The 23,056-nt window shown below is 36.9% G+C and overlaps 1 protein-coding gene across 1 annotated transcript in view; it reads left to right on the top strand.

The window, feature by feature from the left end:
* Positions 1-23,056, top strand: part of DOCK4 (dedicator of cytokinesis 4) — a 397,824-nt gene that overhangs the window by 184,919 nt on the left and 189,849 nt on the right. Inside the window, exons 8-11 of the mRNA XM_054692564.1 lie at positions 1,968-2,119; positions 16,019-16,100; positions 16,699-16,759; positions 20,975-21,107. Coding sequence (XP_054548539.1) covers positions 1,968-2,119; positions 16,019-16,100; positions 16,699-16,759; positions 20,975-21,107 — 428 coding nt within the window. The remainder of the gene's footprint in view (positions 1-1,967; positions 2,120-16,018; positions 16,101-16,698; positions 16,760-20,974; positions 21,108-23,056) is intronic.

Raw genomic sequence — 23,056 nt, 5'->3', positions numbered from 1 at the left:
ATGCTTTTTCATTTATCCTACACGTGGTGATTGGTCAGTCAGCAGTTACTGAACTCTGTGTAGAAACATAAATAGATGGCTAATGTAGAAATGGGCTTGGCACAGCCTATGGCTCCATTACTGTGGAGTTAAAGTACCTGAGCTTTTTCTGTTTTAAATGTCAAGTGACCTAAAAGAGGTGACCTCACGAGAGTCCTCTATTGTGAAAGCCATAATTCCATATTCTTAGCACCTGTTTTGTTAAGATAGAAGCCTTTGCATTTATGTCTCCTGTATCTGACCCAGAATCAGTGCCTTTCAAAGTTTGACCAAGAACTAGCTGCTTCACGAACTGTTGTAACTGGTCCAAGTAGAAAAATTATGAGTATGTGTTTAGAAACTTTTCTATCATTTTGACATTACTAGGTGTTTTTATTCTGTTTTACGGAAAAAAAGAAAAGCAATCTGCAGTGGGTTGGGGGAAAACAACCTGCTTCTTCACGGCAGGTAGGAGCAGCTGTCCTCGATGGTTGATGATTGCTCTCACTGTTCAGCTCTTGGCTAAACGGCCCCTTTCCCAGGAAGCCTTCTCTGGCTGCCCAGCCACAAGTAAAATCCCCCCATCTTAGGTTTTCATGAAAATCTAGTTCTTCCCCTCCATTCATCACACTTGCGGGTATATATTTAACGTGAGAATTTTGTTGATGTCTACTCCCTCTGGCTCCAAGAGGGTAGAGACTGTCTCTGTTTTTACTCATCAGTGTGTTCCTAGTGCTTGACACATAACAGATGCTTGCCAAGTGTGTGCTGAGTGACTGATCCCCCTGCCCCATGTTCTCCTCACCTCTGGAACCATGGATGATTTAATTTCCTCCCTCACTCTAATTTTAATTTAAATTCCTTCCTCACTCTGGTCCTGCTTTTCAAGTGAAGCAGCTTAGGCTGCTGTATGGAGAAAAGAAATGAGAAAAGGCACAGATGCTGTTCTTACCTTTGGATACCTCACTGGCGGCCCTGCAGAACGTTGGAAACATCAGTCTAGTGGTGGCATATTTCGGAAAGCTACCTGAATTTTGCAATTTAGTATATTTTAAAAGAACTTTTTAATTATAACAACTACAAAGTCATAGCTGCATTGTTCAGCTACCATCAGCAAAATGAAGGTTAGGTATAATTTAGTCTGATTTTTGAAAAGATGACTAATAATTTGTTCTCACTCTAGGAGATGATAAAGGAGAAATAGAATCCTTTGAACTTTGTGTTGCCTGAATCTACTTAGGGAATTGGTATCATTTTAACATTAATAATTAAAGAACAGATTCTCAAAGCTTGTTTTCTGGATGATGTGCAAACGTCATACTTTCTATTTCAGAAATGGGAAGAAAATTTGGAATTTAACATCCAGCTATATACCAAATATGCATATATATATATATATATAGAGTAGGTGTGTGTGTGTGTATACGTATGTGTATGTGTGTATACACATACATATATATAGTACAGGACATATGTATGGTAAATGAAGTTATCAGGCTTTTTTACACCTTCCTTCCATTAGCTTCTATGATCAGCACCTGTGGTCTTGCACCTGCACCTGTAATTATGGACACCTGGGCCCAGGAAGCACTGGGCATCTGTCTATGAAAATAGGGGCACCTTGTGGAGGGGCCGGGGGTATTAGGGTGGCATCACCCTGAGGTGGTACAATGGCTATGACAACAATGATGATGACTACATAGAGAGGAGACATCCAAATAAGTACAAAGAGAGAAAGCTGGTCTGTTCCCCGATTCAGCATTAAAGGCTTATAAAAATCTACCGATGGCTCCAAAATTATCTTTTCTGCTGTGAGAACTGAAGATAAACCTGCCCGGCGTGGGATGGTTGCAAAATAGCATAGTACAGGGCATCATAACCACATCATAGTCAAGTAGGCTGTTGGGCCACTACTGACCATGTTTTTGTTGGTGGGGGGTGTCATTCAGATGGAACATCGACATCGGAAGAAAGATACCCCTGTGCAGGCCAGCAGTCACCACCTCTTTGTGCAGATGAAAAGCCTCATGTGTTCCAACCTGGGAGAGGAGCTTGAGGTCGTCTTCTCTCTCTATGACAGTAAAGAGAACCGGCCAATCAGGTAACAGCACATGGAACTATGTCTGAATTTCTTGATGTTGGAATGGTAGATATTTGTAAGTGGCAAATTATAGAAGATATGACTTTACACTTTTTTCCTTCTCTCAACCTCATTATTCTCACCTGTAGAAATCTGTGGATTTCTAAGCTGCCTTTTGGAGGTTTCCATGTGTGTAAGGTAGGATGATGCGTGGGGACCTCTGAAAAATCTCAAGAGGGCTATAAAACCACAGTAATTTTTATTAAGTGAAAGTATGTCATTGATGGCAGGTCTGTTATTTGCAATATTTTGTATTGATTATGCAAGAAAAACATAGTAAATCTAAAGTCTAAAATTTATTAAGGTTAACTCATCATATTTTTGAAATTTTCAAAGCAATTACATTCTTATCCAGTCTGAGTCAAATGATAACAAGAGACAATTAAATACTTGGAAACCTTCCATTAGATATTCCAAGCTGTGAAATGATACTGTTTTCACCTTTTTTTCCCCTCTCTCAGTTCTCTGTATCCTCCTTATTACAGTTCTGTTATGGAAAGTTTCAGTGTTTAGGGAAAAGTTACAGTTGATACTGTGGTGGTTATTCAAAATTCTCTACTCTTATTGAAACTTTGTAATGCACACCATCCTTTACATTTAAAGTTTTTAATTTGTATTTAGAATTAAAATTGTATCACACAAATCATACATAATGACCCAACTTAGAGAATAATGCATACTAAAATAAATTAAGACAGTTTTAAGCCACATTGAGCCACATATATTGTTCTACAAACAAAATAATCATGGAATATTTTGCTGGTAAGAAAAGATTTTTCTAGGAAAGGTGTGTGAGGTTTGTTTTTAATTAATTTATAGTCATGGAATACTTCGTGAGTTAATTTGTGTGTTAGGGCCTCACCTACTAGTAAGTACTTTTTATTTCTTGATTATGGGTTGTACCTACAGGATTTAAAGGTAGTGTTTTTGTGCAGCAAAGGCAGAAATAAAACAAGAAACATACGTTAACATGACCAAAAATGATATATGGAATTTAGTTTTGCATTCTTTTTTTTTTTTTTTTTTAATTTTTTTTTTTTTTAATAGAGGCATGCTTTATTTATTTATTTATTTGTTTTGTTTGTTTTGTTTATACATGCACTGGGTACAGTCAGAAGTGCGGGAGGGTGAGAGAATTCACCAGAGCCAGAGCGGGGAGCAGAGCAGGCAGAAGGACCGAAGTAAACTGCTGAGGGGAGCAGCGGGCGGCAGGAGAGGTCTGCGCGCCATGTGGGACCCTCCTCCAGTGGCCGGGGAGCAGCCGGGGATCGAACCGGCGCCGCAGAGGCCGCGGGCAGCTTCGCAACCCAGCGCTCAACCACTGCGCCACTGGGGAGGCCCCAGTTTTGCATTCTTAAAGAAACCATGTATTCCAAGGAAATTTTTTTTTTTTTTTGCTTTGTAAAGCATATGATATTATAACTGTGTAAGGCTTAGAATTACTAGTAAACAGGTATAATGTCATCAGGGATATGATTTGCTTTAAAACATTAATACAGGGAAAAAAGCAACAAAGACAAAATAAAAGGATAGGTGGAACAAATTGTGAATTTCCTGTGGTAGGTATATGGGTTCTTGGTTTATCTTTTAGGTTCTAGTTTGTATGATTAATGAATTACCCGCTTAAAACTTATTCATGTTTCATGCAAGTGGGCAAAAAAGCAATAAGGGCAGGCATTTTCCCCCAGTCTTTTTTAAAGAAGAAGGCTTATGAGTATAGTCTAGTCACTAACCCTATAGGTAGCCAGTAGTCTGGATTCCATTCTGTCTGGAATAATATTCCTGACTTCGACTGAACTAAGAATATTTTGGGTAGTATATTTGAAAAAACTTAACAGGCCTGTTTTCCTAATGGTCTGGAACAATTATATAAAACATACATTATTATTATAATGCTACCATTAAAGCAGAAAGCATTGAGTCATATGAAAACCAAAATAGGCACTTTTAGAAGATTAATATTCTGAGAGGAAATATATGCTTAAGTAAAATCCTGTGTCTGTGTAAAATCCTTCCCAGAAACTCTGAATTAACCTAAGTTCACCCTTCCCAATGCGAGGATACTCTAAGTCACATGAAAGGCATATTATTGTCTCTAACCATTCTGTTCATTCATTCATTCTTTGCCCAAGTGTGTAGGAGTAACTGTTCTATGTTGAAAGTATGAAGCTTGCTGGAGATTCAATTGTATAATCTGGAGTAAATGACAGATGCGATTTAGGACACAAGTAGAGGGATCTACTTTGAAAAAGAAGGTTACTTGTATTGATGTGGGAGGAAGGAGGGTGAGGGCAGTGAAATGGGCATGGAATGTTGTGATGGAAAAGGGAGGCTGGGTTTGTGACCTTGATCTCTTATAAGTTAAGTGGCAATAAGATCAGTTGCCATTTTTATTTTTCCATCACTTGCTCATTTGGAGAGCAAAAGAGAAGGAAGATTTAGGACTAAAAGTAAGTTGCAAGGTAAGCAGACCTTGAGCAAAGGTGTGATAGGAAATGTGTTAGTGGTAAAGAATAGAATTGCTCAGGGTATTATGGGCTGAACTAAAGGGAGATATCTGAAGTTAGTTTCGGAACTTTGCTCCCAGGATAGACAATTTTTGCCGTGGTTGCTCAGGAAACAGGGCTCAGTGAGGTGGTGAGGTTGAAGACTGAAACAACACAGTTAAGAAAGAACAAGAAGATTAGGAATCTAGTGTAATGATGAGGAGACTAAAAGAAATGACAACCACAACTTCCAATAGTTCTCTTCAGAGACTAACAGGATTGAACAGCCTTTTCATTTTTAAAAGGAAATTAAAGAACTCATGCTACTTTTGAAAAAATTCAGTTCCTAGGAACACGTTTCAGGAGCTCACAGAGGGAATTTTCAGGAATCATAGTCATTTAGTCAAACTAGGAAAAATGTTAATATTCTTTTGTATATATTATAGCACATACCAATTAAGAGAGCAGATAGGGTTTCTTAATTCTCTGAGCAATGTGCTACAAATTTCTCATTTCATACATCATTTATAACTTATTATAGTGTGATACTACAAGTTCAGTATCTATATTTTTACATAAATTAGGGACATTTATTGTTTTGAATGTTGAAATAGAGTTGACTTAGGTTTCTGTTGAAAGTTTTTATTTTATAAAACTAACTTAAATTTTTAACCTTGCCAAAGCAATGCAACATTGTAGGGGAAAACGTCTGACCAGACATAAGTGCATAAGTATGGCTCCTTCTGAGAACAGAAATAGATGAAGAAGGTATTCAGAGATCCTCCTCGGATTGTGGCAATATCAACTATTCCATATGGCCCAGAGCGCTTCCTGCTGTGTCTAGACTTGCTGGCACAGATTCACTGTGGGTGTCTGTACATCAGTGACCCATAGTGACCTTCCCTGCGGCCTCCTGTAGAAAGGCCCTGCTGCTTTCACCCTCCCTTTTCTCCACCATTTGATTCTTCTAGCAGGTGCATGAAAATTGGAATTTTTGTCATTTTGGTATTAATCAGATTTTGTGATTTACTCCCTCTTTGATCACACTTATGTGTCACATAAAAAAACCCACAAATAATTGTTTTAGAGGTTGGGTGAAGTCATTCATAGGAGAGATTTTAAGAAATCCACCAGGAGGTGGATCTCAGTGATAGCAAAAAAGCAACGAAATAACTTTATTCATGCTGAGAACACCCAGGATAGAATTGATACACTTTTTTTTCTCTCTGTAGCGTTTTAAAAGCCATACAATTCCCATTATTTTTGATATTGTAAATTACGACATCGTTATAATCGTAAGTGGCTGGAATTTCAGAGTGGCAGTATACCAAAGGCTCAGAGTGAATGGATTCAGAACTGACTTTCTCATTCCCTTTAGCTCTGTGCACCATCCAGCCTATTTGTCTCTTTTCACTTAAGTGATACAATGTTTTTTCACTCCTCTTCCTATGTTTAGTGTTCTTTACACAGGATTCTGGTCATGTCTTCTTTATTTCTCTGTGCTGTGCCTGCTGCCGGTAAGGAATTCAAATTAATTTAGTTTTCCTAAATTCCCTACTGAATAAGTTAGTCACGCATAGCGACCCATCTCACAAGGACTTCTTTAGTTTTCAATGCCATTTATGTTGTAACATGATCTGGCATTGACAAAGAAATTATTGATGATACTGCCCTTGTTAGCTCTTTCTCTGAATATTAGACTTTCCCCTCATCATTTCTGTGTTCCCTTCACCTTGCCCAGTGCAGGGTGCATATTGATGTAGTTCAAGGAAACTTATATGACTTTCATTGTCACTTAGGCAAAGCATTGAAAGGTCGTGCCATTGTTGTCTCCATTTATGCTGTCATCCTTCCATTCCAGTGTGCATGTGCTTATTAATAAGAGAGAGAGAATTCAAGGTGTTGGCTATATCAGAAATGGAACTGTTTCATGTGTTAATCAGAATTACTGTGTTAATCAGTGCTATACTCTCAGTCCTGGCTCCACGGGAACATCTTTTGCAAAAATTGTCATGCTAAAAAAGTGAATAAAAAATTGTAAATATATAGCATCTTTTCTTAGGTATAATAATTTAGAGATCTTTGACAAGTTAGACAGAAACTGCATCTTCTTGTATTTCCATTGAGCATCATAGATTTTATACCATCCTGTGGACTCCCTGATATCCATTCATTCAGCAAACAAGGATTGATTGCTTTCTTCCTCAGGACCAAGCACTGAACTGGGCACTGGGGATGTATCAGTGAACAAAACAGAAATAAAATGCCTGTCTTCCCACAACTTACTTTCTATTGCTATCCAAAATACTCTTTAACTTTTAGTCAAGCAATATTTTCAAAGGCTGGAGTTTCATGCCATCCCTTTGTATGGTGTAGGGTTGGTCTCCCCAAAAGCATCAGGTAGGCTTGTCTCAATATGTTCATAGTAGGCCTTTTCCAATAAGTGTCACCTTGGTAAGTGAAACCTAGGCCCCGTGGGCCTGGGGAAATCTGTTACAATTATTTAAAGAATGCAGATTATTTTGCTTTAAAAATCAGTGAAGGTCATAAAGGCAAAGGAGGGACTTTTGTCCTTGTCTTGGTTCTTTTCCCCTTTCTCTAATTGAAGAAGCAATCGCTATTCCTTTTTTTATGACTGAAGGAAAGCATTTCGGAGGTACCATCCAGGTGTAGGTTTATCATTAAAGATGTCTTCTCTAGCTGAGTTACTTTTATCTTTCTACTCTCAGAGCAAAGATGATGTAGCCCCTCACTTTTATGTGAAGCCTGGTTTGCCCCATTTTACTTTAGAATTTACAGCCATCTAAGTTCTCCATACCTATATTATTAAACTGAATTTTCCTCTGTTAACCATCTGATGCTGTTTTGATTTCCTGCCTAGCCCAAGGAGGACCTCAAAGAAGTGGGGAATTTCCCCCTTCACTGCCAGTGATAGTGATAACAATATGCTGTTTTAATTTCACAGACTATCCAGTGTGTTCCCTAATCCCTTCAGTGCCTAAAAGTCCTTTTCAAACATAAGAAAACTTAAGCTTTCAACAAAAATTATTGGACCTATCTCATATACATTAACGTTTGCATATCAGTTTAAAGATTTAAGCTCCCTGATTTAAAAAGTTCAATGATGGTGTGTCATCTAGTTAATAAAACAGTATTTAATGATAATTTGGATAGTTGTCACTGTTTTAAGTTGTAAGGAATATAAAGAATCTCTCAGTAAGGTACTGTGTCTATCAGTAAGCTATTGAAAGGGAAATTTGATTTTGGCTTATTTCTTTCCATTGCAATGAGCTGAATATTTCAATACAGTCCTTAAAAACAACTAAGATTTGCTTTCCTTTCAAGATTTTCCTTATTATCGATGCTTTTCTTAACAAAAAGGCGTCTTTGGAAAGGTCAGAATAATTGCTGTATATAGATCTGAGTGATTCCTTCTTCATGAAATGTTGAAGATACAGTGTTTACAATGATCAAATTATGCACACTTCCAGAAGAATGAGCATAAGGCATTTTGCCTCTCTACACACCTTATTTCATGGTCCTTGTTTCTATTGACCAGACCAATCATTTATTACTTTTTTGTTATCTCTCTGAGAAATTTGTTTCTCGTGAAATTTTTAATAAGTTCACTGGAAGTAAATGCATACAAGTATCTTCCCAAGTTGTTCAATTAAGCTGTGCAGTAAAAGTGTTTCTTAAGGATTTACCTTGAATTCAATATTGTGATTTCTAGGGTATGAAGTCTTGTGAACTTATAGTCATTACTGTTTTTCTCAAATCAACAGTGGATTTGAATAACTACTTTAATTCATCAGCCAATTATATCGTCTGACAGTAGCATAGGCAATGTGAAATGGCAGGTAATCTATATATTGTTATTTATAACTATAAAAGGCTTTGCATCCTTTTTTTAAATTAAGTTTTACTTTCCTAAAAAGGATTCTGATTTTAAGTAAGTTTATTCTTTGAAAAGAAAAATAACAGAAAGTGATTTTAAATCATTTTAAGTAGGAACAAAGAATCAGCTTGATGTTCAAATTGGTAACAGTTGGCTTTTTAAAAAAAATCTGATATTTGTCTAAAATCAAATCCTTTACTATCCTAATGAAGCTATCACATTATTTAGTTGTTTGTTCCTTCAACATTCAAATATTTCTAAAGTGAACCTGGGCTTCAGACATTAATAGAAAAAGAATACTCGAGTCTATTTAGTCTTTAGGTAAACTGCTATGAAAACATTGGTATCAAGTACCATCCTCTTTCCATTTCCCTTGACTCATGACCTGAAGGTTGCTTCAGTTTTAAAATTAGAAAGCACATTAATAGCCTTATCTGGGAAGTCTTGCTTGAGGGGTTGCTTTCATTTATTGCCAAGGAAAAGCTGTCATTTGTATCAGTCATGTGCTTGCAAGAAGGGGAAAAGTCTTTGACCTAAAGATAACAAACATTTGTTGCCTGTTTTAGGGTATATTTGACTGTGTCAAAAGACATGCAGCAGTTCTAACTCCTTAGGCCTGGGCACTCAGGTTCATAAGTGCTTCTTAAACGTGGCCGGGCTTTTAAACATACAGGGAGCTTTCAGGTCTATCCTGATCTACTAAATCAAGATCTCCAGGGTAGGGTCTGAGTTCCTAGGAGAATAGACACACCCAGGTGAGTAGCCCCTGGGGAAGAAGGCAGTGGGTCTCATTACCATTGAGCATTCCAGTCACACTTCTGTGTGCCACAATGAGCCCCAAAGCTGCAGCAGCCCCCCTAAGGCAGCCAGGACACTTCTACCCACTTGCCACACTATTTTGCCTAAACTGCAGTAGCAGCAGCTCTGGGGGTTACCACAATTTAGATTGCTCCCTAATCTCTGAGTTGTCCTTTGCCACCCTTTCTAGGAAAGAGCACAGTAACAGTGCCTGCATAGATTGTTGGACGTTACTGTACTTTTAGCCAGTCAGAAGGCATTCGACAAAATGTAGGAGACGCAGTGAAATAGAAATATTGAGATCATCTTTTGTGTGTATTCTCTTGCCTTTTGGATAGAGGCTCTGGAGTCAGCACAACTGAACCATGCCTCTGGCTTCCTTCTTTTTTGCGCTCCATCTCCTTGCTCCCACAGTTCCTTCCTTGGATCCTTGTGCTTTTCTCTTCTCTCCTACTCAGTGTATAAGTATTAATTAATTGTTATCCTCATATGTGACATAATCACATGTGATTTTACTTTTTCAAAGATACTACGTGGAATGTTTTCTAGTTAAATTGTTTTATAAAGTATGAATATAAAAGAAATGAACAGTGCAATTATTTTTCCAATTAGGTTACCAGAATATGACCATCTATTTTGTTTCCTTTGTTACTGTTAGTTTTGGAAACCATTTAGTTCAATGACTTAACTCTTCAAAAATAATTTTAGAAGTATTCTTTATTGTTACTTTTTTTTTTTTTTGGTACATTGATCAGACTTGTGAAATTTTACATGCTATGTTTCAACCCAAGATAACCCAGTCATGTGTTTTTAAATAAAGTACAACTCTCACATACATTAAATCACTAGAGAATTTTGCTACTTAATGAGAAATGAACTATAGAGTGATAAACATGACAAAAATCTTTATGGTGAATGTAAAAATCTCTATGGCCTGGGCCATCCCTAATTTAAGGTGCATTGCTATTTGAACACAATAGATTTCCCTAGAACCGTTCTACTGGGGAGCTGCTTGATGGATTACTCACAAGGCTCAGAGGACCCTGTCTCATATGCCCTGGAGTTATATAAGACCTAGGAAGGCCTTTCCTGCAGAAGGGCAGCTGCTTCTAAGTGGTAAGGACAGGGGCATCCTGGGTAGCTGAGAAGTGGAAGAGAAACACTTAAGGTCTTCAAATCCCTGCACTTCCTCTGTTATTGGCATCACTGGTAAGAAACTTTTCCACCAAACTTGGCTGTTGAAAAACAGTCTACATTATCAGAGGGTTTTTTTTGAGTACATCAAAATTTCAGTTTTGCAGAGCTATATCTGTGACTATAGACATAAACTCCATAACAACAGATACGCTTGTGACTTTATTGGGATTTTTTTTGTCCTTAGGCATTTTATATTATTGATTTAAAATGTTCACACTGAAACCCTTTGGTTCATCTGACATGGTGAATTGTTGTTCTTCTGTAGCTGAGGTCCTCTGTGTGTTCCAAGACAGCATGGCATTGTGGTAAAGAGCTGAGACTCTGAAGTGGGACCCAGGATATTTTTTTAAGATTTATTTATTTATTTATTTATTTGTTTAGTTATTTAGTTATTTATTTAGTTATATATATAAGCACTGGGTACAGTCAGAAGTGTGGGAGGGTGAGAGAATTCACCAGAGCCAGAGTGGGGAACAGAACAGGAAGACTAACGAAATACACTGCTGAGGGGAGCAGCGGGAGTGGCAGGAGAGGTCTGTCACTCCATGTGGGAACCTCGCTGGTGGCTGGGGATTGAGCCGGCACTGCAGAGGCTGCAGGCAGCTTCGCAGCCCAGTGCTCAACCGCTGTGCAACCAGGGGAGGCCCCCCAGAATATTAATATGCGGCTCCATCCTTGACTGACCATGCAGCTTTGCCCAACTTACCTAATATCTCCAAGCTCTAGTTTTCTCCTATGCAAAATGAGGAGAGCAGTGGTTTCTGTCTCAGGTTGGTTGTGAGAATTAAAAAAGAAAACCCATACAAAGTATATGTCACAGTGCCTAGCAAAGGGTATATATTTACTTGCACGGTTTTTTCCCTGGGCCCGTTCTGAGATGCCACTTATGCTCTTATTGCATTCATTTTCTTGCTTTCCTCAAGTTCTTGTTAGAAGAAGACAGGTTATAAATAATAAGTAATTGTCACTTGTTAGTCTTTATTTCCAAGGAAAGCATTTACCGTTGTTGATTTATAATGTAATAATTTGCAGTGGCGCACTCACAGAATGCAGTTTGCCTCTAAATTTCTCCTGCAGTGAAATTTCCTCTGGAAGAACATGTTAGTATGTGGGGGAAGTCAAACGATGGTTTTTCTCTGCTCATAACAATATCATAGCTCCTTTATTTTTTCCCCCATTTTCCTTCATTTAAGCAGTTTTTAATGAAGGTTGTGTATGAGACTACTCTGTTACTGCATCGTCTCAATTGTGTCTTCCATAGTTGCCTTTCCTGAGATCTGGCTTTGTGTTCTAGTATCTTTTGGGGGTCTTTCTCCAGTTTTATTCTAATGATACCCATCTTGCTGGGGTGAATGCCCACATGAATGGTTGTGCCATTTGCCTTCTCCCACTGCCCTCATTCAATGTAGATGACACATTTCTTCCTGTAAACCTGGGCAACTCGGCCAATTTATTGCCCTTTGTAGTGTCCTCACATAACATGAACTTCACCATCCTTCCAGATTGGCGTGGATCGGACATTGTTCTTTTGTCTCAGCTCTTTGGAAAGAGGGGAAATGTGATCTTCTTACAGATGTGAGAAGGTACATTGAAATGCCCTTTAAAATTCTTAACTTCCATCAGAAATCACAAGGGAATCGAAATTCATTTTGGCTGCCGGTGCTTCAGCAATGGCTGGAAGAGGGAAAGGCTCGCTTCTGATTTCTCAGTGTTTCTAGCTGCATTCTCTTTGCTAGTTCATTCTTTGATGATGACGGAGGCCGTATTCTCATTTAAAAACACATTATGTCATTTTAGATTCTCATTTACTCAGGGTTTAGTATAAAAAAGATAGAAAATGTGCATGGGGAACAGGGTAAAGTGCCATAATCTGAAACCTAAAGGTGCCATGAAGTTAATTAGGTGAATCCCACATCCATGGTGAGGCACAATTGATTGTTCCATGCAACTTCCCACCCTAAAGTAAAGGACATTAATGGGGGAGAGAAGGACATTTGGGAAGGGTCTCAAGCTTTCTAGTTATTTGGATTTTATTGTATTTTGCCCTAAAAATTGTATTTGTTCTGTGTTAGTAAGCCCTAAGAAAGAACCAATTTGCTATGCAGCTGGAGACATAAAGGTTAATAATCATGGGCCTGTACTTTAGTTCCTATAATGGAATAGAAAGGAACACACAAACCTTTCATGTTTAGTAAAAAAGCAAATGTTATAGCAGTGTGTGCATCTACTGAGAGCGCATTTTTTAAATTCTTAAAAGCTAGCCTTGTTTTCTGAGAATTGATGCTATCATTTGACAGTTGAGAGTGCAAAATATATTTGTATGTGGTCACAGAAACTTAAGAGAATTTTAGAAGTTGTGTTAAAATGAAACATTATTCACTTACTCAGTTTTTCCTCCAGCCTAGATGGCATGTATTCTAATATTCGCCACATTCATGAGACAGTGTGTGTGGATATTTGTAATGCAAAGTTTCTCAAATGCATTGTTGTAGTTCTTATTTCTTCTCTGAAACCTTTTGCTTACTAAGTAATTGCTGTATCACCAAGGTGGAAGAGAAATTGATTGAAAATGTAAAATAGCTCCATGTCACTAAGTGAATAAAAAAGATATTTTAAACATTGGCCACAATTTTTTTTTCCTTTGTCTAAAATTTAAAACTTTTAACTTGGTATCATATTTTTACTCCTCTGTTATGTGCACATTTTCTACTAACCCTCCACCAAACCACCAATGCTAATAGCTATTTTTCCTTTTCAAAGAAGCTTAGTGTTTTTAAAATTGTACATGACTTATTTGTCCACAGTACCCATTTGCAGTCTATTTTTATCTCTCCCTTAAGACATGCTTAAGCTAAGGGATATGTCATTGGCTTCGTACATATTGATATTCTTTCGGAAGTAGGCTGTGATATAGTATAATAATGCATAATTAGGATTCTGTCTAGACTAGTGAAATTTAAATAGTGGCAGAGCAAAAGGGACCTCTCTGAAGTAGAATACCTTAGAAAACATTTTTTTAACCAACATTGATGAAACTTGAGAATTTGGAGTACTATTTTTATATAGTCTTCAGGTTTTTAATATATAGAATGCCCTGCTGACTTTTTTATATTAATCTTATATTCATCATTTTGGGTTGACTTATTAGAAAGTAATGTGATATTTGTTTCAAATATTTCAGTAGAGATAAAAAGAAGGGTCAAGAATAAGCATATCTCAAAAATATTAAATTGAGCATACTGTCCATGGTACAAGAGGGAAAAACATTGCTTCTGTTTAAGACCAAAATGTAATAAAAAAACCATTATACATTAGCAGGTACCTGATGATTAAGAGCAAGTATCAGTCTTAAACCTCAGGAGTTTTTACAATGTTAAACCTTTTTGAAATTTTGCTGCTATTTAGTAAAATACATTCTCTCCACAACATTTTTCTAGATAGGTTTCAATGAATAAACTACCATGGAAAAATTTCAAACCACAGACTGCTTTGAAACCTCTTAAGTCACTCTTCTTGCTTCTTTCCTGTTCAGTCCAGGAAAGGCAGGGAGAGTGTTTGTCTGAGTTCTTTGGACCATGCTGTCTGAGTCATAAGGTGTCCTAGGCAAATAAGTGAATGTTTCTTTTCTCAATATTCAAGAAATATTTGCTCAATGTTTCTCTAGAGCAGAGAAATAATTTACCTTACAGCATTCAAATGAAGTAGAAGGGTTTTGATATAATACCTGGCATAAAATCCTTACTCAAAAACACTTACGGTTCTGAACTTAGGCAAAACTTAGTCCTGCCACCTATATAATGAACAGAATAGCACGGCCAATGTTATAAGATCATAGTGAGCATAAAATAAGTTAATCCATATGCAGCCCTTCTTACTCTTGTCAAATGATGAATTCTCAAAAGATTGCTAAATATTACTAAAATGTACTTCCTTTATCCCAAGATGAATTCTTCTATATTTCATTTTAGCATGTCTTAAATTTGAAATAGTCAATTTTTTCACTGTGAGGAAAGTTTGTAATCCCTTTACTTGAACTGTAGTAAATAACAACTAAGTAAGATTAACTCTGCATCCTCAGTTGTTTCTGTCATTCTCAGCCTCCACTTTGGAATATCATATGGGAACTTTAACTCCATTTGAGAATCCATACAGCAATTTATATCTCTTGGTTCATATCTCATCAGCCACCACTCTTTGAAAAAAGCATAGGTAACTGGTATGGAAATGATTCCATAGATACGTGCATGGGTTGCCCTTCCTCAGATGACCAGTCAGGAATAGACATTATATAAGAATAAGATGAGATAAACTCAGCATTTGAATCTGTTAAATATATCTGTCTAGAGTTACATCACAGAAGAGACTAAAAATGTTCCAAAACAGCCATAAATACAAATCTGTATGCTTCCTTAGAGATCTGATTATGGATCTCATCCTTTCCCTTGAATGGGAGAAAGGGGGTTTTGGATGACAGAGCCATTTTTTAAGTCTGAGATGAATATGCGTAGAGAATTGGTTGGTTCGGAGCCTTTCACTCATGTCTGACAACCCCTTTCCCTGCTTGTCCTCTGGGCTGAAGTTACACTGACCAAGACCATGCCTTGTTCTAATTTCATGTTTCCATGAATATTACCATGTGTTCTTTGCCCCGGGGAGCCAATCACTTGATTTTTATCATTGGCATATGGATACTGAGATTCAGATGCTCATGGTAGCTGGTAGATTAATTTTTCTTGGGTTGATATTCACTTTATTTTTTAAAACATAGTGTAACACATTACCTTGGATCTAAATGGTGTCTCCAAGTTTCTATTGGTTTATATTAGTGACTGATGAACAGTATTATTTGTTTGCATTAAATCTAGATGGTACTGTACTTTCCAATGGGAGTACTAGGGGTAGGCTGAGGTCTTATATGTTCATTTGTAGATCAAAAAAAATTTGAGTTTCATTTCTTGGACACTTTATATTTTGGATTACAAACTTGCAAAAGCATAAAATACTAAGCCTTAGCATAAAAATAAAATAAAAATACTAATATTTAGCATAACATTCTAAGCCTTCTAATGGATGGTTAGCACTCAGATGGTGTCATTCTTATATGTTAAATAATATGACTAAACACATGAAATAGGTACAAACACGTGAAACATATTAGGTGATATTTATTCTGTGTGTTCTTATTTCTACTTTCAAAATGCTAACAATGATATCATTGATATGGAAACCTGTTATTTTAAAAATTAATTTTTGTTTGCATATATATTTGTTTTCTGCTTTCCCAGTTAATGTGTTGCCATTTTTTTCAGAAATTACGCAAACATTTCATAGGTGCTCTTCTAATTTATATAATTTTGATTGTTTAATGAATGACCTTATTAATGTAGAGCTTAACTCTTAAGATGAAGAACAACTAAAAAATTGGTAAGTCCTTAAATATTAAATGATTTTCAAAATATAAAACTTTATTTTCTCTTATAGTGAGAGATTTTTCTTGAGGCTGAATAGAAATGGACTTCCCAAAGCCCCAGATAAACCAGAACGGCATTGCTCTCTTTTTGTGGTAAGTGGAGATTGTTTTATCCATGAGATGGATTCTCCCAATTGTATTATTTAAGAAGAATAAATTACTGGGAGGAAACATAGTGAATTTGCTTAAACTTTGTAAACAACATACAAATTACAGTAATGCCCAGAATTCCAAATACCACCATTCACAGTCACACCTTTGTTACTTTATATAATAAATGATAATTATATAAAATTATAAAATGTAATTACATGAAATTATAATTTATAAAATTGTAAGTTATATATATATATAATAATTAGAGCCTATTATGCTATTTGCCCAAATTACAGTGGTGATAGGGCTCAGCATGCAACCTTGTGTTTAATACGTGCTTAATAAATGTTTAAAGGAGTGACTGAGAGATTGAAAGGAGAATTGGCTTTCCTTTTTAGTATTACTTGGCATCAAGTCAAGTTGGTTTCATTTTTAGAACAGATTTTGAATTATGGTTCTGCCACAGAAATTCCATTAAGAACTTCTATGTTCATCTTCGTCTTCTATTATTTTTGAAAATGATGTGTTGTGCCCTTTAAATGCTTCCACATACATTATGTATTTCAACACATAACCGTGCTTTGTTTTTTGGTAGGATTTGGGTAGCAGTGAGCTAAGAAGGGACATTTATATCACCGTGCACATCATCCGAATCGGTAGGTACTACACTTGTCAGTGTGACAAGGATACCACCTGGAGAAGAAGCACTGAGAGATAGCTATAAAGCTATGATTTATTTGTTATCTGGATCAGAAAGAAATCAAATCCAGATTTGAATCAGTGAAACCCAAACTTTTGGAATTGTTCCCTGGCTTCCCCAAAGTCACCCACCATAAATGGATGTTTTTCTCTTCCCATGTATGTCATTAGATAATATGTAGTGTTTCATTGGACTCTCTAAACATATCCAATTAAAAAATCTGGTATTTATCTTTTTAAAATTCTCATTTCTGTTGACAGCATAAGTAAACATTTAGGAACTGGGTTCCCTACAAGCTTATGAAAACTTTACACCAGTTGACATTTTTCAGATTGTATGATCCTGCCCAAGCATTATTACAGAAGATGCTACAATAAGAGGGTTATTGAGATGCTGAACATATATTTTTCACTTATAATAATATCTTCAGCTTATTAAAGTATGGGAGAAGCCCTACAGGGAAAAACAAAAAGTGCCTCTCTAACTTTGTTGACCCCAGCTTTTTCCAAATTTGATTTGACTGTGGATACATTAATATGTCATGTTTAGTAATATTTGCAGAACTCTTTGTGTGTTCTGCCATGAACTTGCACAACAGAACCAAAATATGTTCAGTGCTTTTTTACTTTAGGTTCCTCGAAAAGCAGGCATTTTATAGCTCAGGAGCTAGGTAAAATGAGGGATCATATACCCTGTACCATTTTTCCATGAATGCTAACCAACGTAACTAGAATTGGTTCCTACTTCTTCACTCACTCTACTGCATTACTTGTGTGGCTCAATGGGCTGGGCACACCTTGTTATGTAGTCCTGCATGGTGATCTTTTTTGCCATTGCCTTTTATTTCATGTACATGATAATCACTTTTTGCTTTGAGATTGAGATGGTAAAACATGTTGTCATTCCATTATAGATTTTCTATAGATTTCTTTCTCATAAAAATGTGTCCAGAAAACACATTTTCATTTAATGCTATTTTTCTATGAGGAGTAACCAAAATAGAAAGAAAAAAACTTAACTGTTTTGGTTTGTTTTAATTTCCTTTTCATAAATGAATATGTGGGGGGAAAATTGGAAAGAATCTTTTAAAATATTGGACAAAGTGCAGTGCATGCCACTGTGTATTTATGAGATAAAGATTCTGTCTATTCCCAGATGGCAGGGGTACAGTATATTATGTAATTCTTTGTGGTTTTTTAAAAATTCAAATTGTAATTTTTAATTGTAATTTTTAATTGTAATTTTTAAAAATTCAAATTGTAATTCAAATTCAAATTGTTTAAAATGTGATTTTGTATATTTTCATGTGAACATTGCTAAAATTTGAATATAATTTTCTAAAATATGAAGAGAAAAAGTAAACCACTGTAGCTTCTTTAACCATTATATACAGGGTTTTTTGGTGGTAGAAATACCTGAGAGTGACTATATCCCCTGCTGGCCTGTGGCCTGAGTGCCTGTGCCCTTCACTCACAAGATTATTAACAAGGAAGCCACTTCAGCCCTAGTTCACTTCCTGTGACTGCTTTCCAAACACATGGTGTTTGACTAATGATTATATTCTTTACTAAGATTTTTATGATTATTAAGTTAACACAATGAATATTGCATATTAGAAATGACCTCTCTCCCATCCCCCGACCCCCAGCTTTGATCAAATTAATGTTTCTCCGACATTACTTCAAAACCTTACATAATGAGTATATTTAGTGGTTCAGCATTTTGAGACTGAGGAGAAACAAGATTTAAGGTAAGATATTCTAAGAAAGGGTAAGATTAAGCCCAACTGTAGTGAAATGAAGAGGTGAAGAATCCTTTTTTATGAGGCATAGAGAATTATTTTTTCTAGAATGTTCCTTGTACTTGTTCAGTGGGAAAAGCATATGCTGACTCTCTCTTACTGTAGTGAGCAGAAACAGTAGCACTTTGCTTCTAGTAATTTAAGACTGGATCTTTGACTGGAAAGGAAAGGAAAAAAAAGTAGTAGTATCATACCCTCCTGCCCATCCTACTTAAGTTCTTTCTACTTCTGGGTTTCTCCTTTTGACTTTTAGCATATTGGTAAATATTTTGACCTTCCTCTATTACTACCTTCTTTCTTTTGTACTTAGAGAATTTTCCTAGAAATCTGACCTGCACTGTGGACTCCTGTTTAATCCTGGAGTTGGAAACACCACAGCTGGCACCAAATCATCTTTTCAGCACAGTACTTAGACCAAAGGTTTGGTATCCAGATCTGTGGTGTCCACAGAGCCAGGAAAGGAAACTTAACATCAGTGTCTGAGGATGTGGGTGGTGTGGAGGTTTGGGAGTTGTGCTGCACAGCTGTTGAGGAGAGTAACAGAAACCTCCCCAGAGTCGTCTCTGGTTTTGGCAGAACATTCTAGCATCTCCCTTATGTTGGCTGTTCTCCCCAAGCACCCACAGTAGTTTTATTTCCCCCAAGGTTCTAACTGAAAGAGGTGAAAGAAAATGGAACTCATGTGCATGTCATGCACCATTGTGTACACCTAGGAAGAGGGAGCTGCCCGATTGCTAGGCAATAATCTTTGGCGTTTCTGGTTTTTCTTTTTTTTTAGTGATGAATTTCTTTTATGATGTTAAATAACTATGAAATACTCCTCCCTGAAATCTTCTAATTACTTTAACATCTTACATTTACAAAGAAATTATTTTAGTAAGAAATAATTGTCTTCTAAATCATGATTTTGATAATACATGGTTTTTCTATTTCATCCTAATACCAATCTATAATAACATTCAAAGTAGAGATAAACTGTCTTTTTCCCATTTAATGAGTGACTAAAACTTTAAATTTGTTTAAATCAGTTCTGTAAGTAAAAGTGTGATTTGTTGATAAATAAAATTCAAATATGAGTACTTGTCGGTAAAATTTATGTTAAATGTACATTTGAATTTTAGTTATTTTAAAGCATCAAATTATGAAAACATCATATTTTAAATTCTTGCATTTTGCACATCTAAAATGCAACTGACTTATTTTGACCAGTTTTTCACTTTCATTCTAACTGGTAAAATGAGAGGTTTTCGGGCTGCTATTCATAAGCATTTCTTTGAAAATAATATATTGTAGAGGTTAGTTTTCCTTTATTATCAATGAATGAAGGTTGTAGCAATAGTTCCATCTATTTAACATTGGATTTTGGAAGTGCTGGAAATGTATGGGTTTGTTATAGGAGAATTTCACTCAGATGGGAACAACTTAGTGCTAAGTATCTGCAGACAGATTTGCAGATTTTTTTTTCATTATTTTTCATCACATTAACTTGCTATAGTTCTGCCTCAAAAATAATAGTGATAAAGAGCAAAAACAAATTAAAACAGTATTCTTAATTGCATCTTTAAAAATATATACCAAGTGGGGCCTCCCTGGTGGCACCAGGGGTTAAGATGCAACTTGTGAAGCTCACCACAGCCACTACAGCACAAGTTTGATCCCCGGCCAGGAAGGTGACCCACATGGCCCAGCAGACCTCTCCTGACTCACCCGCTGCTCCCCTTGGCAGTGTGTTTCAGTCGATCTGCCTGTTCTGTTCCCCACTCTGTCTCTGGTGAATCCTCTCACCTCCCAAAACTGTGGCCTGTACCCCAGTTCTTGTATGTATAAATAAATAAATCTTTAATATATATATATATATATGTATATAGCAAGTTATACAAGTTGAAATCATGTAAGAGTCAAAAACACCCCAGGAAGTTTCAGTAATGTAGTTACAGTCAACACAAAGAGTTTGCTCACTTGATTGCCTATGCTTACTTGCCTTTCCTTCAGGGGCTCTCAAGCTGTTTCCTTTCATAGTAAAAATTTGAAATCGTTTTTAAAATATGGAATGAAATAAGTACCCATACTGAAACTTATGGTGTGTCTTCATGAATCCTTTGTGGGGGATCCCCATCCCTGAAATCAACTTCAGCCTTAATGTTTAATAGATGGCAGCTGGTGCCCAGAGCTTAAGTGATATGCCCAAGGTCATACAGAGAGGTGGTTGAGGAAGAGTCGAGAACTGAAGCAGCATCTTCTGTTGCCCCAAACCTGAGTCCTCTCCACTACTCAGTTACATTTGGAATGGCCTATGTTGTAATTCTGCATATCTATTTATAATGTGCTAATCAGATGGCCCCATGAGTATGTTTGCTTTTTAATTGACAGGTCGAATGGGGGCAGGTGAAAAAAAGAATGCTTGTAGTGTCCAGTACCGGCGACCCTTTGGTTGTGCAGTTCTTAGCATTGCTGATCTGCTGACTGGAGAGACAAAAGATGACCTCGTCCTGAAAGTGTACATGTAAGCAGCAAGGATGTGGTGGGCAGTGGGGCAGGTGTGGGGGCACCCATGCCTCCTATCTGGGGAATGCTACTGTACATGGGTAGAATAAGAGCAAGTGGGGAGGGGCTGAGTTTATAGACATTCTGCAAAGCCTGAATAATCTATAAACTTGCTGCAAGTGAGTCCACAAATCACCATTTGCCAGTCAGTAGATTTACAATTGTAAATCAGAGAATAAACCTGTTTATGAGTTGGGTGGATTGGCCACTGTGTAGAGTAACTTCTTTAAAAACTGGAATATTTCACTACTTCCAGGAGGTTGATTTGTTCTTAGAAAATGGAGACAGTTGTAATGTAAATCAATTAGAATTAGCAAGAGTAAGGAGAGAGATGTTTAAGTGATTTCCCTCCTACTTCATAAATTAGATTGCTAGAGTTGCCCTAAAAAATGCTCATCATCAGGGAGGTTTAAATAACAGAAAATTAATTTTCTCACAGTTCTGGAAGCTAGAAGTCCCAGATCAAGGTGTGAGCAGGTTGGTTCTTCCTGAGGGTGGTGAGGGAGAATCTCTCCCATGCCTCTCTCCTCAGTTCTGATGGGTTGCTGGCAATCTTTGGCATTCTCTGACTGGAGAAGCATCTCGATCACTGCCTTCATTTTCATATAATTTTCTCCCAGTCTGTGTATTTGTTACTGTATCTACTTATCTCACTTTTATAAGGACACATTCCCATTGGGTTAGGGCCCATTCCCTCTATCAAGAAAGTTCACATTCTGAAGTATAGTTAGGACCTCAACATTATCTTTTTGGGATGACATAATAGTTCAACCCAAAACACTGAACTAATAAAATCACTTCATATGTGAAATCCCAAGTAAATGATTTTTAAAATGCTTGAGATTTAGTCACCCCTCTCTGACCACATCACCACAAGTGTGGCCATCGAGAGTTGTCATATAGTGGCATCCTCAGAGCAGATCCATTGTAGCCTGAGGCACATTGCTGCAATGAGGACCAGACCCCTTGCTACCTCAATAAATGAGTTTGCTTTCAGTTTTCTGTGCTAGCAATAGTGTCCAATATATTCAGTATATGCCAGTGGTTTTTCATATGTGGAGGTTACAAAATCAACCTACTGCCTGTGCGTTATACATTTCAGCTTGTTTTTTGACTATATGTGCAGAATTTCATGGATTAATCCATTCTATACCAATGCCTGGGAATTTATGTGCCACATGTTTGCTAATTAGTTGATAAAGATTTATTTAGAGCCTGTGGTTTAGGACCAGAAACTGTCTTCCTCTTTTTTAAGGGGAATAAAATCTGTGACCTTGATTTTAAATCTTGAAAACTTCTGGTGAAACTAGAAATGAAACTTGCTACTCATTTTATCACATGTCAGCCTTCAGTTGGACTTAAGCCCATGATAGTCTTCTTTCCAAACTCTACTAGTAGTCATAAAACATAATTTATTCAAAATTATACTGATGAGGCTGGCCCCCATTTCCTGGTTGCTTACTATGTGTGAGGAACTGTGTTAAGTACTTTGCATTTGTCAAGTCACTTCTTCTTCCCAACCAAATCACAAACCAGATGCCATTGGCTGAGTTTTGCATATAAAGGGACAGAGAAGCAAAATAACTTCCCTGAAGTCATCCAGCTAGTAAGAACAGGAACCAGATTTGCAGTCAGGACTGTGATAGCAGAACCTGACCTCTCTGTTTACCAGCTTGTACATTTATGAGTGTTGCTTCACACCTCTATCTCAGATACTTTTGTGTGGCATTGCTTTTTAAGAAAACAAAAATTCCTCACAATCCCAGCAATTCTTAGAGTAGTCTTTCCAGGTGTGAGGAGCTAATGCAGTATTTTTCTTGCCATTGGGAAAATGGAGGGACAGCAGTGCTTGTATCACTCTTGAGTGTGCAGCCAGTTGAAGAAGACACCACAAATTCCAACCCTGCC

The sequence above is a fragment of the Talpa occidentalis genome, unplaced genomic scaffold (genome assembly GCF_014898055.3).
Source record: "Talpa occidentalis isolate TD23 unplaced genomic scaffold, MPIMG_talOcc4v2.1, whole genome shotgun sequence".
Lineage (NCBI taxonomy): Eukaryota > Metazoa > Chordata > Mammalia > Eulipotyphla > Talpidae > Talpa > Talpa occidentalis.
Note: the sequence above shows the minus strand (reverse complement) of the source record. Positions and strands in the feature narration are given on the sequence as shown.